The sequence below is a fragment of the Dendrobium catenatum genome, unplaced genomic scaffold (genome assembly GCF_001605985.2).
Source record: "Dendrobium catenatum unplaced genomic scaffold, ASM160598v2 fragScaff_scaffold_659, whole genome shotgun sequence".
Lineage (NCBI taxonomy): Eukaryota > Viridiplantae > Streptophyta > Magnoliopsida > Asparagales > Orchidaceae > Dendrobium > Dendrobium catenatum.
The window spans coordinates 55,409-66,300 of NW_021319121.1; the positions used below are offsets into that span (position 1 = coordinate 55,409).

The following is a 10,892-nucleotide window of genomic DNA, read 5'->3' on the forward strand; positions in this document are numbered from 1 at the left end:
TATATATATATATATATATATATATATATGAATTTTATTTATTTTTTAGGCTCAAAATTATTAGAATTGTGAAAATTTTAGGATTAAATTGTCATTTTTATTATAATAATTTTATTACTTTTAATAATATTATTATTTATTATTTCATCCGGTTCGACCGTCAAACCATGAACCTGTCATTCTTCCGATTCCTTACCTGTCTGATTTTCACACCCTTCATAAATTCTTCAAATATTTATTACATGAATTCATTAATATATTACTTGTAAGCTCCTAAATCATATCACTGTTACGTTTATGTAAATTATTAATTGATAATTTTAAAATATATTTTCTAATATTTTTAATGTTAAATAAACTATTTTTAAAAGATTTTTTTATATTATCTGAATTAACCTTCGTAAAAAAAATTTAAAGGATGATCTATTTGGACTCCAAAAATTCCAAAAAAAGAATATATAGATGTATATTCTTATAAATAAAAAATATTTTGGCATGTTATTGAAAATTATTTTATTGATAAAATTTTAATATTTTGTGCGAAATTACTGAAAAAATAGCCAGATTTATTCTCTGTGGTGGTGACTGTGCCATGGTAAAACCCCCGTCCGGCGTTCACGCGCCATGGACATCTCCCTCACATGATCCAAGACTGACTGTAAGTGGAAGAAAGCCCGCGCTCAAGAATGGCGACGACGATTCCTCTTTGCTAATTTCTTGGCTTTCTAGCAACGAGAAGATGCCAGGCAGAAAAGCGGTTGACCTGCTAGCCACACGAATCCGTCTTCTTTCTCAGTGCGATCGACGCCGGGTACTGAGAGAGATGCTGGATTAGTGTTTTTGCCTCCGTTCTTGGCAGCGGAAACGACATCGAAATAATGCAGAGTTTAGTGGAAGATAAGCGGCTCGACCTCGACGTTCCGCTCCTCTCCGTCCGCCGCCACTCAGTCCCTCCGCCGGTGAAATCTTCAACAAAACCGCAGGAGCCGGCGATGAAGCCGCCGACATCTTCGTGGACATCCGCCGCTCCATTTTACAAGTCGGACCTCAAGTCCGGCCCTGTGCGAAACCCCGGAGTCGTCCCTTTTGTCTGGGAGCAGAAGCCAGGCCAACCCAAAACCGGCGGCGCCCCTCGCAATCGTCTGCCGCCGGTCCCTCTTCTTCCTCCAGGATGGATCCCGAGTGATGCGGAACCCGATGGGCCTTTCAGTATCCCCAATTACATCGGCGATGATAAGCCAATGGAAGATACAGCGGTAATGGCTTTCGAGGAGTTGCTGAAGGTGAAGGAAGAGGAAGATAATTTTTCCGATGCAGTCGAGACGCTATCCCGCACCGAATCCTTCTTCATGAACTGCAGCCTAAGCGGCATCAGCGGCATTCCTGATGCCGCTGTTTCTTCTGGAAGCTTCTCCACGGATCCGCAGGTTAGGGATTTGATGATGCACCGTTTCCTCCCTGCCGCCCAGGCGATGGCCACCGGCTCGCCACAGTGTCCTATGAGGAAGCCGGCGAAGCTAGTTGAGAGGGTCGAGGATGGTGAAAATCGGCTTCGTCGGGTACCCCTGCCTTATCAGCACAGGCCCAACTTTGTTGGTCGATATCCTCACGATGAGTTCGACAGTTCTGACGGTGATGACAATGGTGATTATTATGAGGGTTCAGGACATTTTACCTCGAAGGCATGCGGGCTTCTGCCTCGGCTCTGCATGAAGAGCTCCTTTTGTCTCTTAAATCCGATGCCTGGTATGAAAGTTGGAGGCCGGCGGCGTGGCCTTCCACCTTCAACAAGTCGAAAGATTAGTAGCGCCTTGCACAATAATGGGCCGCTTTCTCAGGCTGAGAATGAAGTAAATTCTTTTTAAATTTCTGATTTCAATGCTCTAGTCTCTTGTTACATTCTTTATCTCATATTTTGCAGCTGTGGGAAGCGGTGTATAAACACAAGTTGAGAATGGGGATTCCTTATCAAGGGGAGGGTGGGAGCAAGAGCACGAGTAAGTCTAATCAGCTTGGGCAGTGGAGCGATTCACAAACACCGGATGGATCTTCTTCTTGCTGCCATTCTGGAGGTAGCCAGGAGGCGTTCGTTGAAATTCTTAAGAAGGATACGAAGAATGGTAAGGGCGATGGGTCTGAGTCCTTTGATAAAGACGGTGAAAAATATTGGACAATGAATTCAAGCCATGGAAGCCAGCAGGACTCGGGTATTTTGAGTCCTACAATGGTGAACTCCGTCCATCTGGATTCGGGAGTTCTGCCAGGAATTCATCATTCTAAGTACAGTACTGCTGATAGTGAGATGGCTTTTAGGACGCCAAAGGAAATAAATAAGTCTACTAACGGGGATAATCGGAGAATGGAAGAGAATCTTGGGCTAGAAAGACATAATGGATCTGTTCTGCAGCTTCAATCATCTGGTGTTCACGAGTCTGATTTGATTCTTTGTTCTGGAAGTAATGCTTCTGTTGAGCTTCTTGATTGCAGTGACGGTTCACTACTTTTAAAAGTGGAAGAAGAGTCAAAGATCAATTCAAATTTTCACTCCCTTCTCCCCCCTCCCTTGCCGAAAACACCATCGGAATCCTGGCTATCGCGCACCTTGCCTTCTGTATCAGCAAAGATTCCATCTGGGAAGTCAAGTTTCGACATCCATATGCTGCAGAGGAAGCGAGGCTTCCATTCATCTTCTACACCTAGGCTGCAAAGTAACGCCAAGCCTTTAGAATCACAGCATCCGCAGGTACCATTTGTTGTTGCAAAGCAGGAAATCCCTTGCAAGCCTTCCATAGTGCACCAAAGCCAGATAACACCAACCGAACACCGTGAAGATAGCAGCATTAAATGTTCGGAACCACAAAATGACCAAATACTTAACATGAAGCCTTCCAAACCACCACGCCGCCAAATTCGCTTTGCAGATGTAAACATTTTAAGATATAATTTTTCAATCTGTGTAGTTTCTTTCTCAGATTTTAATAAACGTGCTTTTTTTTACTGAAACTGCTTGCAGGTGCTAATGACACCTTTATCCCCCCGGTCTGAGGTGTGAAAATATGTAGATATTCTATCCTCTATAACTTCATTGATATTCTCCTGTTTCAAGATGTTCTCGCCAGATATTGGAAGGTATTGTAGCTCGTTCTTTTAAGCCAACCCGAATAGATGGGATAAGGCTAATGGTAATGATTATGATTGTTGCTCATTTCTTTTTTGTTGTTTTATATATATTCATCTTTTGATGCTTTGAGCAATGCTAGGCATCTCGATGTCTTTTGGTGGTTGTTTGTTACCGTTTGTTTGTGCAAAGATGTAATTTCTTTCCTCAATCTAAATGTAATAACATTGATGTCAACTGTGAATTCAATGTGTAAATAACTTGTCATTAAAAAGCAAGTTCTCCTACAAGAGTTTTAAAGTTAAATGTTTGTTCTATGCTTATAGCAAAAGGATGGTGCTGCAATTCTTGTGTAATATCATGAAATTTAAAGAGTACACTTTATATTTTATTCATTTGGTCTATCTTTAATGATAATATTTACACTTTACTTCCTGATAATCTTGGAACAGAATGAAAGGATGGTGCTAAATTTTCTTCAATTGTATGTTTGTTTATGCATTCCCCTAAATCATTAGGAGTCCAAAGTTTGCACTATTTGGATTGGATCCTAAATGCTAGATTTTCATTTTTAGAAGTAAAAAAATTAAAGCTAAGTGGTATGTTGCATGCACTTAGAAACAGAATGCGAAACGAGTATATACGTGAAAAGGTTGGAGTAGCTCTAGTGGCAGATAAGAGTAGAGAGTGTCGCCTTAAATGATCTAGTCATATAAAATGTTAGCCTTTTCGATGTTACTGCTAGGAGAGTAGATGTATTAGATCCGGCTTATGTTCAGAAAGTAAGAGATGGACCTAAAAAAATTTGGTTAGAAAGTATTAAAAATGACATTGTTTTTAGATTTAAATGAGAATTTGATTCTCAATAGGACACAATGGAGCCAAAGAATTGCATGCAAAAATTTGAGGAAAGATATATGATACCAATCTACATAGTATCACACACATAGCCAATCATTTAAAGAGTGAACAAAGATATAATTGTTTGTGTGGAAAATAATAAAAGGGAAAAAAAACCAAAAGGCCTATGTCGAATTGTTTCCACCAATATCAAAAGATGTTACAAGATACAACCCTTTTATGTACTTGGAGAAATTATCAATAAAAATTAAAGCAAGTTGTTATTAGTGCCTCAGGCAATGATGATGCAAGATGATCGACAAGGTACCCAAGGCTAATTGCGAGACACTTTTCCCTAGAGATGAAAGCGGCTCAATGTTGATACAACAAAAGACATGGCACAATTTTGGTGTGCAAAGAGCAGCCCGCAAATTGAAAAGACATATGTTGAGAGCTTAGCAGATTATGAAAAGGTATGCTGATGAGCACAAGAAGGACATTCAATTTGAGATAGGGGATATGATGTATTTAAAGCTTCGTCTCTACAGGCAAAGGATAGTGGCTAGTAGGAGGAATGAGAAGCTGGCATTGTGGTACTTTGACCCTTTTGAGATAGTGTAGAGCATTGGAGCAGTGGCATATCGACTAAAGATTCCTCTAACTGCAACCATACATTCGGTATTCCACTTGTCACATTTGAGGAGAGCTATAGGGGATCACAACTCAACTGCAGAGTTACCAGCAATGCTGATAGAGGATTTAGATGTGATTTTAGAACCACTAGAATTGGTAGGAGTATGATAGGAGGAGGGAGGTAGTAAGGAAGTGCTGATTAAGTGGAAAAACCTACCAGAGTACGAGGCTACTTGGGAGTCATATGAGTAGATGAAGCATCAATTTCCGTCCTTTCGCCTTGAGGACAAGGTGGTTCTTTGAGAGGGGGATATTGTTACACCGGTCCAAGCCAGCTGGCCCAGCACTAGGGCTAGCTCCTGGTTTATTCCAGGCGGACTAGGGAAACTACGGACCCCTTGTGGGCCCCATGGATTGAAAATTCAAATAGGAGGGGGTAGTTTATGAGGGAATTTATTATGGGAAGGGTTGTTTAGTAATTATGCTTTTATTTGTATTCTCTAAATAGAAGGGAAAGGGTTAGGGTTAGGATTATGTATGTTTTTGCTGAATTTAGGAGTCATCTAGGTTTGCTTGGGCTCTAGCTGTTTGCTAGAGATTGGGAGAGCCGGATCTTCCTCTCAAAGTGAAGATTCATTGTATCTTGTTTGTTTTCTCCCACTTTTCATCTATTATTAAGTTTCCCTATTGAGTTGCCTAGGAATTCCTTCGAATTTCTGCTTGTTCTTGCTGAAATTCCCAATTTCAGCCAGTATTTTGATGATTTCTGCAGTTGTTCCCTAACAGGTGGCTTCAACATGCTTGCAATCAAATGGAATTTGGCTATATCAGAGTCCAAATATTACATTCCTTAAACAGTACCACCAGGTGATATTCCTCCATATACGTAAGCATCACATTAGGGCTACAAATTTTTGTGTAAATTTTACTTTAAATAACAATGTTTAATGAAAAGGTTTTTCTGATAGAAATCTTCCTTACTCTTTTTTTTTTTAGGCTTTTTTGGGACAGTTTTTTTTACTGCTTTCTAAAGCAGTTTTTTAATACACAATTTTATAATTAAAAAATTATTGTACTTGTAAGCTATTTTATAAAGCAGCAAAAAACCTGTCTCAAACAAAGCCTTAATTTTGCTGAGGCAGGATTATGATAGAATATCCCATACCTAGTTGTAATTTTTGTTATTTTTTTATTACTAATGCAATACGTATGACAAATTTCGGTCAACTCTACTTTATTTCTCCTTTAAGAAAAGCCCTTATGACTCATCTTTATTTTTCTTGAAGAACATCCAATCTTATTGATGACATTATTACAATTGGGATAGACTTGACGCTTATCGTTCATTTGTAGCAACATCTTCAAGCTACATTTCATATGAAGATTCTTAGTACTCTTTCTACTGTGGTTTGAAAGTGCATGCTACTCACTCTGGTATCTTTTTAAATCAACACAAGTATAGATAGAATCTGATTAAAATTTCAAGGCTTAAAAATTCTCCTAAGAATACCGAAGTAAATATGTAGTATTACTAAGGAGGGTGGTCTTCTAGATTTCACTATCTTTCGGCATTGATTAGTAGCTTGAACTATTTAACAATTACTTGACTTCATATTTTCTTAGTTGTTTAGCTTGTTAGTCGATTTATGCAAACTCCTTATCATTTATATTTAGTTCTTGTTTGTCGTAACATTCAATACCGTACTGGGGTACTTGGTCTTGAATTGTCCTTTACAATTGGTTCTTCACATCGTCTTATGGTTTATAGTGATGCTGATTGGGTTGGATGCTCTGATAACTGATGCTCTTTAATAAGTTGCTGCATTTTTCATGGTGTCTTTAATATCATGAAAAAGTAAGAAGCGACCATATGTGTCTAAATACTCTACTAAGTCTGAATATCAGGCAATGCATTTTGCTTATTCTCGGATTATTATCCATGGACATCTATCTAAACTTGATTTTTTTTAATATAATCCTGCCCCTTGCCATGCATGCTATACCAATGCTATTCAAATTGATGTTAATCATATTTATCACGAGTTTACAAAACATATTGAAGTGGACTATCCCGGGATTTGAGAAGCATTCAACACTTATATTATTTCTCATTCTCATATTTCTACCAACCTTCAGATTGCAGACAATTTTACAAAGGCCATGACATGCTAATGCCACTAGTTTCTTATAGGTAAATTGATGCTTCTTGATCAACCAACATTACTTGTAGGGGGATATTGGATGAATTTATTACACCACACTTTTTGCTAAATTTAGTCATAATTACTTGAGGATCCCTATATTATGGCTATATAATTACTATTGTAGATTCTATGTAATTATATAATATTGTTATAAACCTTTATACTTAGAAATGTAATTGTAGTTTTATTATTTTGCTTGATTTTATTGATGTAATGGAAATAATTTAGTTTTGTATTATGTCGAGTATTTGACTTTATACTGAAACTCTCGAATGAGAGTAATCAATCTGATTTACAAAACAAATATGGAGGCACTCTTGGGATTCCTTATGATTCCCCATTTATTAATAATAAAATAAAAAAAAATTGTAAAATTAATTGAACAATATAAAAAAAAAAGAATGGTGGGAGGTATGGAATATTAGAAGCATTAACATAATAAAAGAGTAAAGAATAAGAAATAAATATTCTGTATATTGTATTTCATACACTAGTATTACATTGGAGGTTCTTTTATAGGTGCTGACAGAGTTTGTTAGGATGGTGCAGAGGTGATTTAAAGCCAATGCTTGTAATTGAGTGATTACTTTTGAAACAATGGCTGAGATTACAGGGATGAGAGTAGTGGAGTGATGGTTACCTTTATGTCATTATTTCTTTTCCTCAGGTTGGAAGTTCCTATAGGAAGCGTTAACTTGGCTCATAGGGTGTTAAAGCGGACAGTAGGAAGGGTTTTGATTGTCAGGCATTTGATCCTTTGATGTCACATGGTGAACATTGAGGGCTTGAATTTTGATATAGTCACGAATAAAATGATAATATATTTCGATATATTTGTATGAGTGTGAAATATTGGATTGTTGGTAAGAGCTGGTCCTGAGATATTATTTCAATACAGTGGCTTTTGTGAAGAGACGTTTATATTAATTTTTTGAAGGAGGCTGCAGAGCTAGACAATGTATGTGGAAATTGTGACTAGTACTCGATATTTATCTTTAGTTGAGTATGCTATTGTTGGTTTTTTTTTTTTTTTTTGAGACACCATGAGATGTCAGCAGAACGAAGACCACTCGTGTGGACTTTTTGTTCAAGAGGTCTCTTGCCCAATCCGAGTTGAGTGCTAGATTGTCTTTGTACGCATAAAGTCTATAGTTTGATGGTTCCTTAAATGTGACAGAGTAGCCTTTTGAGGATGTGAAAGTAATGGGTTGAGCAGGCGGTGCATATGTTAGCATGTGCTATTTACATCAAATGAGAGATTTGCTTGAGTGATTGTTAGATATTATAGAGAGCCAACAATTTACCTATATAATTAAACATTTGAATAGGGAGCTGTTGGGTTTTCTCATTTTTATTTCGAGTCTCCCACAAGGACCATCTACTCTTGCTTATAAGGAGCTCGTATATTTGCTTAACACTGTATTATTGTTGATCGTAGGAGTGTTATAACATTCATTGCATGTTGAATCATTTTGCTCGTAGAGGACATATGTATTTGCTTGCATGAATGACTCACAGGTGAGTTAGACCCACTACGACCCTCTCATTCATATTTGTTAGTGACTCGTTGAATTCATGGCATATGAATTCCAATAACTCATAAGAGGTCGATGTGTCTATAAGCAGATTGCTATTGACCATCGGGTTGATTGCATTCATCGTTGATTTCTTCACATACATTAGCCGCCCACTTGCCACATTCACTAGTGTGCTAATTTCCTTATGCTTATAAGGGACCGATGTGTTTGCTTGCATGCCAAATCCCTCCACTTGTATATGGAATGTCACAATTATTTCATGTTCCTTGTAGATTGCTCAAGTCTCAAGTTCAAGTTCTTATCCACCGTGCTTAATTCAAATCAAGTCCAAGTGTGGTTCGCTTTATATGTCATATTCAAGTCCAAACTCAAGTAGTCTTGTTCAATTCAAGCTCCTTTTAATCCAATTTGATTTAAGTTTTTGTTCATTTATTCAACTTTGGGTTTAGCCCATTCAATGTTCAAATTCGATGTCCAAGTCCTTGTTCTTTTGAGTCCAAGTCAGGTCCGAGTGCGGTCGTATATTCACCAGAAATTTTGGCAGCCTCCCGGCGTCTCCCCCGTTTAGGGGACAACTACGGAAAAGTGGGCCTCCTGTCACGCTAGAGAAAAGCGTGTACAGTAGGTGCCCTTGTACGAGGTCACTGCAGCCGTAAAATCTTTCTCCCCACCACGCTAAGAAAAACATGTATGGGTCTTCGGTACTTACAACAACAACAACAACAACATCAAGCCTTTATCCCACTACGTGGGGTCGGCTACATGAATCCTTTTTCTCCATTGTGTTCTATTAAAAGTCAAATTCTCATTTAAACCTAATAAAGAAAGGTCATTCCTAATATTTTCTAACCAAGTCTTTTTAGGTCTACCCCTACCTTTCTTCACATAAGTCAAATCTAATACATCTACTCTCCTAACCGGGTCATCGAAAGGCCGTCGTTTTATGTGACCAAACCATCTAAGGCGACTCTCTCTAATTTTATCTTCTACTGGAGCTACTCCAACCTTTTCACGTATATGCTCAATTCGTATCCTATCTCTAAGGGTAAAGCCACTCATCCACCTAACCGGGTCTTCGGTACTTGTTACAAAAAAAAAAAAGTTGTTTCCCAGCAGGTACATAGCCGCATATGAGTACTTAAGAGTTGTCCTAGCCACGCTAAGAAAAGCGTGCACCAGACTTACCTGCCTCGTCGCATGCTTCGCACCGGGTTTCCTCCTACCACGCTAAGAAAAGTGTGTATAGGTGGTTGTCCGGTTCCTCACACACACCGAGGATAGGATTTTGGAGCCGAGGAGTTGCTCGCCTACCTCGTTGTGGGTGTCGCACCGTATTCCTTTCCCACCACGCTAGAGAAAAGTGTGTATGGGCGGTTTGCCGGCTCGACATGCATATCGAGATAAGAGAGGGATTTTTGAGTTAAGAATTTTATACCTTTACGAGTAACAGCTCGGTGACGACGAAGTGCACAAAATCACTTTTTTTTTATAATGATATAAATAATAATAATGTTAATATTAATATTATAATTATATTATATCATTATAATATTACTATTATACAACATTAATAATATCATTAATGATGATAATAAAGTGATATTATTACAAATAATAATAGAACATTAATATTATAATTAATAATAATAATTAATAATAATAATAATAATAATAATAATAATAATAATACATACATACATACATACATACATACATAATTGTAATTATATATAAGAGAGATGTATCACCCTCTCTGAATTTGACAGCAGGTAAAGGAGGCGTCGGGCATGGGTTTGATGGAATCGGGCTTGAGGCGGCTGGGAGATCGAGCAAAGAAGAGAAGGAGGAGGTCGGGTGTGGAGCTCGGTCGGTTTCAGGTATAGGTAAGAGGGAGGTCGGTCGCAGGAGCTAGGGCAGAGGAGAATCGTGGCTAGCTTCAAACGACTTAAGACTGGAAGGAGGTAGGCGTGGAATAGGGAAGACATGGAGTTCGGTTAGGCGTCGGGTGGAGCTACAGGCGACGGGTCCATTGGGATCGGATAGAGGCGGAGAGGGAGGCGGCTGGGTCGAAGTTGAACAACACGAAGGAGGCTGGAGAAGCGACGTATACAATCTTCTTTACAACGAGCGAGTTCCTTTGCTGCTTTCGATCAAACTGTCGTAACTTCCGGTCTCATAGAGGGAAAATCGTCGAGGGAGCCGAGTCGAACAACGACTAAGGAGTCGGGGAAGCAACGCGAAGGGGAGAGAGATTGCGAGAGAGTGAGCGGGAACGAGAGCGGGTGAGAGGTAGAGGACCCAAATGCCTTGTTTCCCTCTCCTTTTAACGACGCGAAGTCGTGCGAAAGCGTGTGGACAGAGAGATGGCGCCGATGTGCGAGAGACGTGGGAAGGTCGTGTGAGTTGTGTCGACGACGTGTGATGTGGGATGGGGCAAAGCAGGTATGGTTTTTTATTTTCTCTTTTTTTTGTTTCGGTTCACAGGTCAACATAAAGCAAAAGGGATGGATCAACTGTGCTAAAACGAAAATCAAGTTGTTTAAGGAAATCAAAGAAGGT

At 38.9% G+C, this 10,892-nt stretch overlaps 1 protein-coding gene across 3 annotated transcripts; it reads left to right on the top strand.

Moving 5' to 3' along the window:
- Nucleotides 1–576: 576 nt before the first annotated feature.
- On the top strand, nucleotides 577–5,612 carry LOC110093799. Of its 3 annotated transcripts, none has more exons than XR_003701018.1 (4): nucleotides 577–1,850; nucleotides 1,922–2,923; nucleotides 3,014–3,129; nucleotides 5,364–5,612. XR_003701018.1 is itself a non-coding variant. In XM_020818793.2 (3 exons), exons 1-3 carry the CDS (start codon nucleotides 879–881, stop codon nucleotides 3,050–3,052), a joined length of 2,013 nt encoding a protein of 670 aa, XP_020674452.1. In that variant the 5' UTR covers nucleotides 577–878; the 3' UTR covers nucleotides 3,053–3,495. The 3 variants fall into 3 exon arrangements, 1 of the variants encoding a protein (XP_020674452.1); XR_002302751.2 differs by having other exon boundaries at nucleotides 5,378–5,612; XM_020818793.2 differs by lacking the exon at nucleotides 5,364–5,612 and having other exon boundaries at nucleotides 3,014–3,495.
- The last annotated feature ends 5,280 nt before the right edge of the window (nucleotides 5,613–10,892 follow it).